The 14737-nt window shown below is 56.0% G+C and overlaps 1 protein-coding gene across 4 annotated transcripts in view; it reads right to left on the bottom strand.

Moving 5' to 3' along the window:
• The window catches only part of PFKP (phosphofructokinase, platelet), a 77953-nt gene that overhangs the window by 2730 nt on the left and 60486 nt on the right, over positions 1-14737 (bottom strand). For all 4 annotated transcript variants that reach the window (XM_060293694.1, XM_060293693.1, XM_030878324.2 and 1 more), the window contains 4 exons: positions 4303-4467; positions 3100-3161; positions 2669-2780; positions 1570-1669 (listed from right to left, as the gene is read on the bottom strand). In XM_060293694.1, coding sequence (XP_060149677.1) covers positions 1570-1669; positions 2669-2780; positions 3100-3161; positions 4303-4467 — 439 coding nt within the window. The remainder of the gene's footprint in view (positions 1-1569; positions 1670-2668; positions 2781-3099; positions 3162-4302; positions 4468-14737) is intronic.

The raw sequence follows: 14737 nt of genomic DNA on the forward strand, positions 1-14737 counted from the left end.
AAAAAATTAAGAGCGCCTCATTAAAAGATAACCTTGCAGAAAATGACAGGGTATGCCACAAATGGGAGACACACGTCTGCAACATGTGACTTTAACAATATAAAATACGGACTTATAAAATATTAAAAATTCCTCTAAAATCAAAGTATTTTTAAATCCTAAGATGATATAGACAAACAAGAAATCGTCGGATAACATGAAGCAGTAACAGAATAAACAAGAATGATCCATAGGCAGGAAGGTCCTGGCATTTCCCTCATAACCTAGAGGTTTAGCCACTTACAGCCACGGTGGGGGTGGGGGTGGGGCCTGTCTCAGTCCCACCCAAGTCCCACCCAGCATCACAGCAATACTTCAAAGGTGACGGATCCATCGGGTGTGGCCCAGGGAGGGAGGGGATCTCGTCCTGCAGGCGAGCCTGGGGTGGGTGAGACTGGTCTGGAGAACCCGGCCCAGGGTCAGGGCAGGATCCAGAGGCCCTGGTTGGGCCGGGTGGCCGGAGGGGCCAGGGTGGGCCACAGCAATGGTCTCAGAAGCCGGCCCTACAGGGAAACGCACTCTGTGCTTCTCTCACCTAAACCACAAAACCAGAGCCTTGGAAGGTTTAATCCTACGAGGTCAAACCCTGAAGGAGAGCCGGGGAATGACATCACCAAATCCCGAGCTTGCTGCCAGTGGGACAGGACGGAGTCAAACGTGGAGAGAGGACCCACCAAGGAGGACATAGTCCAGGCACCTCCCCATCCTCCGTCATTTTCTCCAAAAAGAGAGGCCATAAGGAATCAATGAAGAAGCCAAGTATCTTAAGTAAAAGCCAGTTCAGAGCGTCCACGAGGCAAAGAAACACAGCCAGGAAAGCTCCCATCTGGGGTCTTGCTAGCGGAGCCCTCACCGTAAGGCCAACTGGCCCGAGGCAGGGGAACACAAGCAGATTCACAGGTTGCATCAGACCGAAACTCTCCGGACCACCCAGTTCCAGAAACTGCCCTGGAGACATTCCGGACCACCCAGTTCCAGGAACTGACCTGGGGACTTTGCACCCAGCCCAGCCTTCCCGCCTTTCGAGGGGCGGGACTAACGGTCCCCCAGGATACCCCAAAAGACCACCAAATAAGGAATACCCTGCGCTCTCCCAGATTCACCACACCCCTTTCCCTTCCCCTATAAAGTCTTGCCCAACCCTCGCCCGGGTGCGACTTCTCTGGCCCCTTTCTCTCGGACCAGTGAACCTCGCCCGGGAGCGCTCCCTAATGAAGCTCCCTTGAAGCTTTCCTCTGTTTCACGGTGCCCTTTGTTAAGATCTGACCTTACGCTCACGAGCTGGCAGTTTTCCATTAAAGGAAGACAGATGTTGCCACGTGACTGGAACACCTCCCTCAGTAATGAGCATTTTGTTTCATTAATTACTTTTATTCCTAATTATAACCTGAGTCTTAAGCAGCAGCCACAGAGTTGAGTGAGAGCTGATTCTGTCCCATGCAGTCCAAGGCTGGGTGGAAGCCAGGGAGAAACGGGGACCCAGAGCACGGCCCCCCCAGCGCTGCGGCCGCCCCGCTGCCCACTTGGTACCTCTCCCCGCCGGCTCCTTCAGCTTCGCGCTGATCCACTGCATGGCTCTGGCGGAGATTTTGGTTCCAAAGTTTCTATCAAATGGAGAAGGCGCCCCACCCTGTTGGTGGTTAGAATTACCTGAATGTTAGTTACACAGCGACACCTTTCTGGCTGTTAGTTTTTTAAAATGGAATAGAAATTAAAATGACTATTTAACAAAATTCACATCACATTTCTGAGAGACTCAAATTTGTAAATATGGGTTTTGGGGGGGTTTTGTTGCATATTTCTATCTCCTTGTATATGGCTGGGACCAAACAAACCAAAACAAACCCCATAACTCCTGCAGCCAAAGCCCAGCCCATCAGGCATCTCAGTGCTTCCCCGAAGGAGGAGGCTTTTAATCAACCAACCGGTCAAGGAACATCTCTGTTATTTTAGAATCTTTAGCAGGATTCCTTAACCTTGTTTTGGGGTAGGTTACGGGGGTGGGGAGGGGTGGTCACGGTTCCTTTAAGAATCTGATCAACTCTGTGGGCTCGCTTTCACAAAGGCGCACACACGCCCACCAGTCCATTATGTAGTTTCAGGGGATTCAGTGCATTAATGGGCCCTGAGCTACAAGTTCCTAAGACACAGGACTGAGTGGTGGTGATGGACAGGCCTGCTGTCAGGGGACCGGGTCCCTCCACACCCACCGCCTGCCTTGTCGTCTGGGTGCATTTATATGTGTACCCCAAGATTCTTCCCAAATCGCTCCAATTTGATGGAAATCTCAAAGAAGTATCATCTGTCTGAGATTCCAATTTAAATGGGTAATAAGGCCTGAAACTGGATCAAGTACTTAATTTGAATGTCTATCCACTCAACTGGTGTCACTATTTATATGAAAGTGGATGGTTTTCCTTAAAAAGCCCATCTGCCCAGATATCACAAACAGTGGAAAGGATTCCTGAGGCTGGTGATATCTGGTGTAACAATAACACAGTTCAGATGTTGATTTTAATCATCTTGGAATTTACCCATGAATACACATTCTTTTCCAAAATGGCTAAAGTAGGACACCCATCTGAGAAAAGTCACAAGCATCTGGCCGCCTCCCTAGCCCACGGCCCACCTGCTGCATGTGACCCAGCACGTTCTTCCTGCAGTCGAACACCCCCTTGCCCTCCTCTGAGTAGAGCTGGTAGATGAAGTCGGTGGTGTAGTTCTCACTGCAGCTCTCGTTCCTGAAACACATGGCAGCTCGCTCCCATCCTGCCCGCCGCTGCACATGGCCTTCTCTATCAAGGTCAGTGGCTTAAAGAAATGACTTGCAGAATCTTAAACAAGAAAACTGACTACACAGCAAAAATGAATTTTTAAAAATCACCGTCCAATTATTTAAATGCCTGCAATTCTGAACACAAAGCAGCACAGTGACTCCGCTCATTTCTCCAGGATTCAGAGCGATATTGTGCAGAGAAGTGGCCGCTCGCGGTGGGTTAGGCGAAGCGGGTTCTTTCTGAGCAGCCGGGGCGCAACTGGGGGCAGCCAGAGGCCCCTTACCTGAGCACGAGTCCCCTCTGGATGGTGGTCTTCATCTTCTCCGTCAGGTGCTCCACGTTGGACTAGGAAAGAGTGTTGTTCCCTTAGGACACTTTCATTAAGCGCCTACTGTGTGCCGGGTACTGTCCGGCCCTGTGACAGTGGCAGCGGGGAAGTCGGGGCAGCTGCTCCGAGTTCACCTCGTGGCGGAGAGGACAGCAGACGCGTGACGTATCAGCTAGTGACAAACGCCAGGGAACCTGTAACCCAGCAGCCCACGGCCACGGCAGGGGGAGGGGGGTGTCACTGAGTCAGTGCCACGCATGGCGTCCATGGGAGACGCTTGCCCAGATGAACGGTTTCCCTTGAACACATCAGTGTGTGTATTCCATGTACTCGCCTAGAGCTGCTACTTTCCTCCACGGCTCCTGATCCATTTCCATGACAGTGTTTTCTATCTCAGAGGAAAATACCTGTTACCTGACTTTATACAGAAACTCGTGAAACTGCCTACCAAGCATTTTCAGGCCAGGAGAAAGCTAGAGACTCAAATCGGTGCACAAATTTTCTAAGGAAGGACTGTTGTGTCTTGAGAAAGGAAATGTGCAAGAAAGGGAGAGAGTGACACAAAAGCAAACATTTTTAGAAAGAAGCACGCTGCAGGTAGTGAGTGTATTTCCTGTCCTGGTTTTAGCTGAAAACACCTACTTTGCTGCGTCCCTGCCTGGTCAAGCCTCCCCGGTGGGCGCCGGGCAGCCCTCATTATGTCCTGCGGTCCCAGGGGACGAGGGGCTCCTCTGGGCAGAGGTGCTGTCCTCCAGCTGCTGCACATTTCGCCCCACTCAGCCCCACAGGGACACCCGAGCTCTGGCCTTGTGTGTACCCCACAGCCTGGACATCCGTAGCCATCAGCCGGCAAAGCACCGGGCCCCCTGAACACGTCCGCATCCCTGTGGGTGTGGGGCCTTCCCAGGAAGGGCGATAACTGCTTAGTAGACAAGAGTGTAAGAGACAGAAACTTACAAGCTGGGGTTAAAGAGCAGCAGGTGCCCTGAAATGTGTCTGTTCCTGCTGTTACCCTGTCACCGCGGACAGAGCCCTAACGCGTCACTGGCGTGAGCGCCGTCAGAGGACGGGGGGCGGGCGGGTGCCCGAACCTGGCACATCACCAACGCCTCTGTCGACCCATCAGGCGGCAGCGCCCCCAGCCCTGTGTCCGCGTACCTGCAGGTCCCGGATGTCGAAAGGCTCCTCGAAGATGTAGGCGGCATCGGCGCCGGCAGCCAGCGCCCCCATGTTGGCCAGGTAGCCGCAGTAGCCCCCCATGGTCTCGATGATGAAGACGCGGCGCTTGGTCCCGCTGGCCGACTGCTTGATGCGGTCACACGTCTGCACAGAAGAACACGGTCAGGCCCACGTGGGACATCATCCTACAGCCCGGCCCTGACCTCGGTCGGTGCGCTGGGGCCCCTGCGCCCTCTGCCCGCGGCCTCGCGGGGCTGCGCTGCCGGGCTTGTCGGGCTCGGGCAGCGGGCAAATCCCTTGCTTTATTTTCTCCTGGAAAGCCCCGTGGACGCTTGGACCTGGCTGTCCTCAGTCTATCCCTGGACTACTTCCCGTGGGGCATCTCTCCCCAGAGCCAGACGATGGTTCTAGACCTGCCCCCGGAAGACTCGCCGATACGCAGATGGTCATCCCCCCCACGCCCCCACCCCAAGGAAACGCCTGCACCGGGCCCTCGGGGACACAGAAACCCGTCCAGCCACCGTCCTCTCTCGGGGGAGCCTGCAAGACCCCTGCCCTGGTCTGTCCACCACACACGCTCGTGTCTAGATCTGGCCTCGCTCAGCCCTTCAGGAGCATCACACCAGTCTCCCCCGCCGCCTGCCCCAGGGGCCTCTCACAGCCTGCTCATTGGGGCTGGACTGCGGCCCCCAAAGACACCCAGGGCCTCGTGCCTAGAACCTGAGACTGAGCCCTTATGTGGGAATGAAATTCAGGATGCATGGTCGCCAGGACTGCAGGTCCCCTCTGCCAGGGGCTCTGGTGACACCTCGAGGCCTCTCTCCACAGGAGTCACCACAGCACAGGTTTCTGCAACTCAGTAATTCTCTGATTCGGGGGTGGGGTGCCTTCCTCGCTAGACTGCAAATCCCATGAAGACGGGAATCACACAGTCAGTGCTCAGTAAGTGTCTGACAATGAAAGAAAGAAAAGCAGGCAGCATCCTGCCCCATCCATCAACCAGTCACGGGTAACCGTACAGGGTTCCCTAAATCAGTCCGAACAGCTCTGAGTCCAGAATGAAATCTTAAATGGGGGGTGGGGGCTTGGGAGACCAGGGGTCACGTTTCGGGGAAAAGAGGTTTGTGCACCAAAGTATAACACCACCCATGTGGAGGTCCTCACTCCAGTGCTTCGGGTTAAACGAGAAGGAGCGTTTTGATGAACAAACACAGGCTCCCTTCCATCTATTCCTTACTATACTTTCAATGTGTTTGATGGATCGTCACCCTCCCCAAATAGTTAGATTGATTTAATCAAAATTCAGTGCGCGCTTCAGCCGGTGGGCAGCTCTGTGTTCTCCAGGAGCCAAGATAGGAAGAAGAAGTCGCATCAACACGACCCATCTTGTCTTCCCGGTACTTAGGCGGGGATGTAGGTTCCTGGCAGTGCAGGGGTCACAGGGGGCGGGAGGGTTTCCACGGGCTCCTTTACGTGGCCTTCGAGCACTTAAACCTTCCTGCCTGGTCTTTGTCTCAGAGGAATTCAGGGCTGGGGGGTGCACAGGCCCCTCCCAAGCTGCAGGTCATGTGGGTTCCTTTCCTGACCCATCCTGACACTGAAGGCGGAGAGTCACTGTCACTATCGCAGAGAGCAGCACTGTAACCACCTGACGGCAAAGCCCCTCTCCTCTGAGGCAAGTACCTGCGTCTTGGCCCCGACTCGGGGACGGTGAAGAGGGAGCCACCGCGGGCGCCTGGCAGCTGACCCGGCCTGGGCAGCTGGGAGCCCCGGGGAGGCAGGCGCTTAAACCCCTGTCAACTCTCTCATTCACCCAGGTTGTGTCTGAGACTTGAGTTCACTTGATCTAAAAATAGCAAATCGTCCCGGCAGCGTCTCATCCAATTGTTGAGAGCAGGGCTGGCACGGAAGAGGCTGCAGGACCGTGCCCCCCAGTCCCTGGTGGGTGGTACAGGGCCGGCTGGCTCTGATTTCTGGGGTGAGAGGAGGGCATCCAGGAGGGCCGACGCCCCTGCCCGGCGCGGACCAGCCCTGACTCCATGGCCACTGCGGGAACATCCCCTCTCGTCCAGCGCTGGCGCCCTCTGGTGGGGACAGAGGATTCCCCAAGAAAAATCCCCGGGAATTCTCCACTGTAGGAAAATCCTCAAGTTATTCCAAGTCCCAGAACTGCTCACATTTTGCCACATGGGTGTTGTAAACATAAAGCCCAATGTGCTACCTGATGGAAGTGGAGAGGCTACGTGTTGGGCCCACAGAGCCCCCATCTTGGGGAGCAGAATGCCCCAGACGTGCCCGTCGGCCTGGACGGCGGAGATCCTGGTGACGGCCTCCCCACCTTGCAGTCAGAGCCTGCACTGAACTGCTCATTTCCAGGGGTCTGTGCCCAGCTGAGCGCGAGAACCCTTCAGCACAGGGGGCTCTGAACCTCTGCGGGGGTGGGGTCTCGATGGGGCAGGACACGCCCCAGAGCAGAAGCCGGGTGGGCGGGGCTCGGAGGCGCTGGCCCCGCAGACAGAGCGCGGGTGACACCTGAGCTGCTGGACCCCCACTTGGATGCGGAGGGGAGGGGCTGCAGGTGAAGCCCCCGAGGGCAGTGCCCTCACACCACAAGGAAGGGCGTCTCCTCCCCATGGCCCGTAGTCCGCTGGACTCCCCCGCCCCAACCTGCTCCATGTTCCGTCTCCTCCAGTGGACCACGCAGCCAGCTCGTCACCTGGGGACCAGGCAGCAGCCTCACCACAGTGGGAGGCACCTCAGGCCTCTGGTCCAGGGGGTGCAGGAACAGGGATCACCCAGAGCACCCATGGAACAGCCTATTTTTAGTCAGCACGGGGAGGCTGACCTCTCCGACCCAGAGACAGAGAAGCTGGGTGTGAAGTGACGCAAACTTGAGCTGATGGTAAACTGGGTTCATTTGTCCTGGAAGATCGGATGGGGTCCCCCTTCCGTTTCTCCTGGAGGGGGAAAAACAGACCCTACGGGTTCCACCTGATGGGCTGTCTTCTTGCAGCAAAGAAACAAACCACGAAGGGAAACAGAGAAGCTCTTACCTCCATGACCGCATTCAGGAAGGTGTCACAGCCCACACTCAGGTCTGTGCCTGGGATGTTGTTGCTAATGGTGGCGGGCACCACATAAATGGGGACACAAAACTCAAGGTAACTATTGCTCTCCTTCAACAGCACCAGCGAGCTATGGAGAGCCTGAACCAAGGTGGGCACACGGTCAGAGGGAACCTGCATGGATGTGGTCAATGCAGACTAAGAAGTGGGGAACATGGGGTGCAAGAGAGGAGATTAACAAGTGGGGGGACATGAGGTGCAGGAGGGGGAACCCAGTAGTGGGGGTATATGGGATGGAGGAGGGGTGACCCAGCAGTGGGGCGACATGGGGTGCAGGAGGGGACAATCAGAAGGGGCACCTGGGGTGCAGGAGGGGGGACCCAGCAGTGGAGAGACATGGGGGGCAGGAGGGGACACTCAGAAATGGGGGGCCTGGAGTGCAGGAGGGGGGACCCACCAGTGGGGGAACACAGAGTGCAGGAGGGGAGACTGAAAAGTGGGGGGCATTGGGTGCAAGAGGGGGGACCCAACAGCAAGGGACATGGGGTGCAGGATGAGAGACTGAGAATTAGGGGGCCTGGGGTGTAGGATGGGGGACCCAGCAGTGGGGACATGGGGTGCAGGAGGGGAGATTCAGAAGTGGGGCACATAGGGTGCACACTCAGAACTGGGGGGACAAGGGGTGAAGGTGGGGTGACTCAGACCTGGGGGGACATGGGGTGCAGGAGGGGAGACTCAGAAGGTGGGGTACCGGGTTGCAGGGGGGACCCAGCAGTGGGGGGACATGGAGTGCAGGAGGGGAGACTCAGAAGCGGGGTGACATGGGGTGCAGGAGGGGAGACTCAGAAGTGGGGCAGCACCAGCCCTAGGTCCCCCTGAGCTTTGACCCCACCAACTAGTGTTCTGACACAGACTCTGGGACACCGAGCCCTGCAGCCAGAGACTCGGGACCTGGTCCACACAACAGGGTACAGAACTAGCACCAGGACCTGGCTTCACCCACCAGCAGGTGGACACCCACTGCAGAACCACTTCAGCACCACACCCTGACTTGTCGGGACCCAGCCAACATACAGGCAGGCTGGCACAAACTCCAGGACCCCTGGGTCCTAAACCCACCACCAGCAGGCTGACACCAGCTCTGAGAGTTCTGGACTCCTCAGTCAGCCCCACCCACCTTCAGACCAGTACTAGCTTTGGGACACCCCAGAAGCTGCAGCCAGCTGTGTCAGGAACTGGCCCAATCCACCAGCAGGCTGACACTGGATCTGGGAACCCTGCAAACACACACCCCAGAACCTGGCTCTGCCCACCAGTGAGCCAGCACTAGCCCCGAGACCACCCAGGGTTCCACAGCCAGCTGCCTTGTGACCTGACCCCTCCAACCGTAGCTGGCAGCCTGGGCATAAAGCAGGGGCTCACAACCAACCAGACCAGGGGCCGACCATACCTACAAGACTGCCCTCAGCAGTCAGCTCACCAAAACAGAAGGAGCCACATAGCTCACATAGGGGACACCCCTAAAGCATACAGCTCTGGTGACCAGAGGCAAGTGTGCAGCTGGGATGTATAGGACATCTCCTGCAAAAGGCAACTTCTCCAAGATCAGGAAATGTAACCAACCTACCAAATGCACAGAAATGAAAACTGAAAATTAGGCAAAATTAGGTGATAGAGGACCATGTGGAAGGAATAAGATGAAAACCCCAGGAGAAAAACTAAGTGAAGTAGAGATCGGCAATCTATCCATAGAGAGTTTAAGGTAATGATCATAAAGACGATCAAAGAACTAGGGTAAGAACTGATGAACGGAGCAAGAAATTTCACGGTTTTCACACGGAGTTAGAAAATATAAAGGAGAAACCAAACACAGGTGAAGAATGTATACAACTGAAATGAAAAATACACTACGAGCAATCAACAGTAGATTAACTGAGGCAGGGGAATGAATCAGCTAGGTGAAGACAGAGTAAGAACTGGGGTGCCTGGGGTGCAGGAGGGGGGACACAGCAGCAGTAGGGGGACATGGGGTGCAGGAGGGGAGACTCAGAACTGGGGGGACAAGGGGTGAAGTTGGGGTGACTCAGAAGTGGGGGGACATGGGGTGCAGGAGGGGAGACCCAGAAGTAGGGGGACATGGGGTGCAGGAGGGGAGACTCAGAAGTGGGGCACATGGGGTGCAGACTCAGAAGTGGGGGGACATGGGGTACAGGAGGGGAGACTCAGTAGTGGGGGGACAGAGGGTGCAGGAGGGGAGACTCAGAAGTGGGGGGACCTGGGGTGCAGGAGGGGAGATTCAGAAGTGGGGCACATAGGGTGCACACTCAGAACTGGGGGGACAAGGGGTGAAGGTGGGGTGACTCAGACCTGGGGGGACATGGGGTGCAGGAGGGGAGACTCAGAAGGTGGGGTACCGGGTTGTAGGGGGGACCCAGCAGTGGGGGGACATGGAGTGCAGGAGGGGAGACTCAGTAGTGGGGGGACAGAGGGTGCAGGAGGGGAGACTCAGAAGTGGGGGGACCTGGGGTGCAGGAGGGGAGATTCAGAAGTGGGGCAGCACCAGCCCTAGGTCCCCCTGAGCTTTGACCCCACCAACTAGTGTTCTGACACAGACTCTGGGACACCGAGCCCTGCAGCCAGAGACTCGGGACCTGGTCCACACAACAGGGTACAGAACTAGCACCAGGACCTGGCTTCACCCACCAGCAGGTGGACACCCACTGCAGAACCACTTCAGCACCACACCCTGACTTGTCGGGACCCAGCCAACATACAGGCAGGCTGGCACAAACTCCAGGACCCCTGGGTCCTAAACCCACCACCAGCAGGCTGACACCAGCTCTGAGAGTTCTGGACTCCTCAGTCAGCCCCACCCACCTTCAGACCAGTACTAGCTTTGGGACACCCCAGAAGCTGCAGCCAGCTGTGTCAGGAACTGGCCCAATCCACCAGCAGGCTGACACTGGATCTGGGAACCCTGCAAACACACACCCCAGAACCTGGCTCTGCCCACCAGTGAGCCAGCACTAGCCCCGAGACCACCCAGGGTTCCACAGCCAGCTGCCTTGTGACCTGACCCCTCCAACCGTAGCTGGCAGCCTGGGCATAAAGCAGGGGCTCACAACCAACCAGACCAGGGGCCGACCATACCTACAAGACTGCCCTCAGCAGTCAGCTCACCAAAACAGAAGGAGCCACATAGCTCACATAGGGGACACCCCTAAAGCATACAGCTCTGGTGACCAGAGGCAAGTGTGCAGCTGGGATGTATAGGACATCTCCTGCAAAAGGCAACTTCTCCAAGATCAGGAAATGTAACCAACCTACCAAATGCACAGAAATGAAAACTGAAAATTAGGCAAAATTAGGTGATAGAGGACCATGCGGAAGGAATAAGATGAAAACCCCAGGAGAAAAACTAAGTGAAGTAGAGATCGGCAATCTATCCGATAGAGAGTTTAAGGTAATGATCATAAAGACGATCAAAGAACTCGGGTAAGAACTGATGAACGGAGCAAGAAATTTCAAGGTTTTCACACGGAGTTAGAAAATATAAAGGAGAAACCAAACACAGGTGAAGAATGTATACAACTGAAATGAAAAATACACTACGAGCAATCAACAGTAGATTAACTGAGGCAGGGGAATGAATCAGCTAGGTGAAGACAGAGTAAGAACTGGGGTGCCTGGGGTGCAGGAGGGGGGACACAGCAGCAGTAGGGGGACATGGGGTGCAGGAGGGGAGACTCAGAACTGGGGGGACAAGGGGTGAAGTTGGGGTGACTCAGAAGTGGGGGGACATGGGGTGCAGGAGGGGAGACTCAGAAGTGGGGCACATGGGGTGCAGACTCAGAAGTGGGGGGACATGGGGTACAGGAGGGGAGACTCAGTAGTGGGGGGACAGAGGGTGCAGGAGGGGAGACTCAGAAGTGGGGGGACAAGGGGTGAAGTTGGGGTGACTCAGAAGTGGGGGGACATGGGGTGCAGGAGGGGAGACCCAGAAGTAGCGGGACATGGGGTGCAGGAGGGGAGACTCAGAAGTGGGGAACATGGGGTGCAGACTCAGAAGTGGGGGGACATGGGGTACAGGAGGGGAGGCTCAGTAGTGGGGGGACAGAGGGTGCAGGAGGGGAGACTCAGAAGTGGGGGGACCTGGGGTGCAGGATGGGAGATTCAGAAGTGGGGCACATAGGGTGCACACTCAGAACTGCGGGGACAAGGGGTGAAGGTGGGGTGACTCAGACCTGGGGAGACATGGGGTGCAGGAGGGGAGACTCAGAAGGTGGGGTACCAGGTTGCACGGGGGGTCCAGCAGTGGGGGGACATTGAGTGCAGGAGGGGAGACTCAGAAGCGGGGTGACATGGGGTGCAGGAGGGGAGACTCAGAAGTGGGGCAGCACCAGCCCTAGGTCCCCCTGAGCTTTGACCCCACCAACTAGTGTTCTGACACAGACTCTGGGACACCGAGCCCTGCAGCCAGAGACTCGGGACCTGGTCCACACAACAGGGTACAGAACTAGCACCAGGACCTGGCTTCACCCACCAGCAGGTGGACACCCACTGCAGAACCACTTCAGCACCACACCCTGACTTGTCGGGACCCAGCCAACATACAGGCAGGCTGGCACAAACTCCAGGACCCCTGGGTCCTAAACCCACCACCAGCAGGCTGACACCAGCTCTGAGAGTTCTGGACTCCTCAGTCAGCCCCACCCACCTTCAGACCAGTACTAGCTTTGGGACACCCCAGAAGCTGCAGCCAGCTGTGTCAGGAACTGGCCCAATCCACCAGCAGGCTGACACTGGATCTGGGAACCCTGCAAACACACACCCCAGAACCTGGCTCTGCCCACCAGTGAGCCAGCACTAGCCCCGAGACCACCCAGGGTTCCACAGCCAGCTGCCTTGTGACCTGACCCCTCCAACCGTAGCTGGCAGCCTGGGCATAAAGCAGGGGCTCACAACCAACCAGACCAGGGGCCGACCATACCTACAAGACTGCCCTCAGCAGTCAGCTCACCAAAACAGAAGGAGCCACATAGCTCACATAGGGGACACCCCTAAAGCATACAGCTCTGGTGACCAGAGGCAAGTGTGCAGCTGGGATGTATAGGACATCTCCTGCAAAAGGCAACTTCTCCAAGATCAGGAAATGTAACCAACCTACCAAATGCACAGAAATGAAAACTGAAAATTAGGCAAAATTAGGTGATAGAGGACCATGCGGAAGGAATAAGATGAAAACCCCAGGAGAAAAACTAAGTGAAGTAGAGATCGGCAATCTATCCGATAGAGAGTTTAAGGTAATGATCATAAAGACGATCAAAGAACTCGGGTAAGAACTGATGAACGGAGCAAGAAATTTCAAGGTTTTCACACGGAGTTAGAAAATATAAAGGAGAAACCAAACACAGGTGAAGAATGTATACAACTGAAATGAAAAATACACTACGAGCAATCAACAGTAGATTAACTGAGGCAGGGGAATGAATCAGCTAGGTGAAGACAGAGTAAGAACTGGGGTGCCTGGGGTGCAGGAGGGGGGACACAGCAGCAGTAGGGGGACATGGGGTGCAGGAGGGGAGACTCAGAACTGGGGGGACAAGGGGTGAAGTTGGGGTGACTCAGAAGTGGGGGGACATGGGGTGCAGGAGGGGAGACTCAGAAGTGGGGCACATGGGGTGCAGACTCAGAAGTGGGGGGACATGGGGTACAGGAGGGGAGACTCAGTAGTGGGGGGACAGAGGGTGCAGGAGGGGAGACTCAGAAGTGGGGGGACAAGGGGTGAAGTTGGGGTGACTCTGAAGTGGGACACATAGGGTGCACACTCAGAACTGGGGGGACAAGGGGTGAAGGTGGGGTGTCTCAGACCTGGGGGACATGGGGTGCAGGAGGGGAGACTCAGAAGGTGGGGTACCGGGTTGCAGGGGGGACCCAGCAGTGGGGGGACATGGAGTGCAGGAGGGGAGACTCAGAAGCGGGGTGACATGGGGTGCAGGAGGGGAGACTCAGAAGTGGGGCAGCACCAGCCCTAGGTCCCCCTGAGCTTTGACCCCACCAACTAGTGTTCTGACACAGACTCTGGGACACCGAGCCCTGCAGCCAGAGACTCGGGACCTGGTCCACACAACAGGGTACAGAACTAGCACCAGGACCTGGCTTCACCAACTAGCCGGTGGACACCCACTGCAGAACCACTTCAGCACCACACCCTGACTTGTCGGGACCCAGCCAACATACAGGCAGGCTGGCACAAACTCCAGGACCCCTGGGTCCTAAACCCACCACCAGCAGGCTGACACCAGCTCTGAGAGTTCTGGACTCCTCAGTCAGCCCCACCCATCTTCAGACCAGTACTAGCTTTGGGACACCCCAGAAGCTGCAGCCAGCTGTGTCAGGAACTGGCCCAATCCACCAGCAGGCTGACACTGGATCTGGGAACCCTGCAAACACACACCCCAGAACCTGGCTCTGCCCACCAGTGAGCCAGCACTAGCCCCGAGACCACCTAGGGTTCCACAGCCAGCTGCCTTGTGACCTGACCCCTCCAACCGTAGCTGGCAGCCTGGGCATAAAGCAGGGGCTCACAACCAACCAGACCAGGGGCCGACCATACCTACAAGACTGCCCTCAGCAGTCAGCTCACCAAAACAGAAGGAGCCACATAGCTCACATAGGGGACACCCCTAAAGCATACAGCTCTGGTGACCAGAGGCAAGTGTGCAGCTGGGATGTATAGGACATCTCCTGCAAAAGGCAACTTCTCCAAGATCAGGAAATGTAACCAACCTACCAAATGCACAGAAATGAAAACTGAAAATTAGGCAAAATTAGGTGATAGAGGACCATGTGGAAGGAATAAGATGAAAACCCCAGGAGAAAAACTAAGTGAAGTAGAGATCGGCAATCTATCCGATAGAGAGTTTAAGGTAATGATCATAAAGACGATCAAAGAACTCGGGTAAGAACTGATGAACGGAGCAAGAAATTTCAAGGTTTTCACACGGAGTTAGAAAATATAAAGGAGAAACCAAACACAGGTGAAGAATGTATACAACTGAAATGAAAAATACACTACAAGCAATCAACAGTAGATTAACTGAGGCAGGGGAATGAATCAGCTAGGTGAAGACAGAGTAAGAACTGGGGTGCCTGGGGTGCAGGAGGGGGGACACAGCAGCAGTAGGGGGACATGGGGTGCAGGAGGGGAGACTCAGAACTGGGGGGACAAGGGGTGAAGTTGGGGTGACTCAGAAGTGGGGGGACATGGGGTGCAGGAGGGGAGACTCAGAAGTGGGGCACATGGGGTGCAGACTCAGAAGTGGGGGGACATGGGGTACAGGAGGGGA

Source organism: Globicephala melas, chromosome 2 (genome assembly GCF_963455315.2).
Source record: "Globicephala melas chromosome 2, mGloMel1.2, whole genome shotgun sequence".
NCBI classification, from domain to species: Eukaryota; Metazoa; Chordata; class Mammalia; order Artiodactyla; family Delphinidae; genus Globicephala; species Globicephala melas.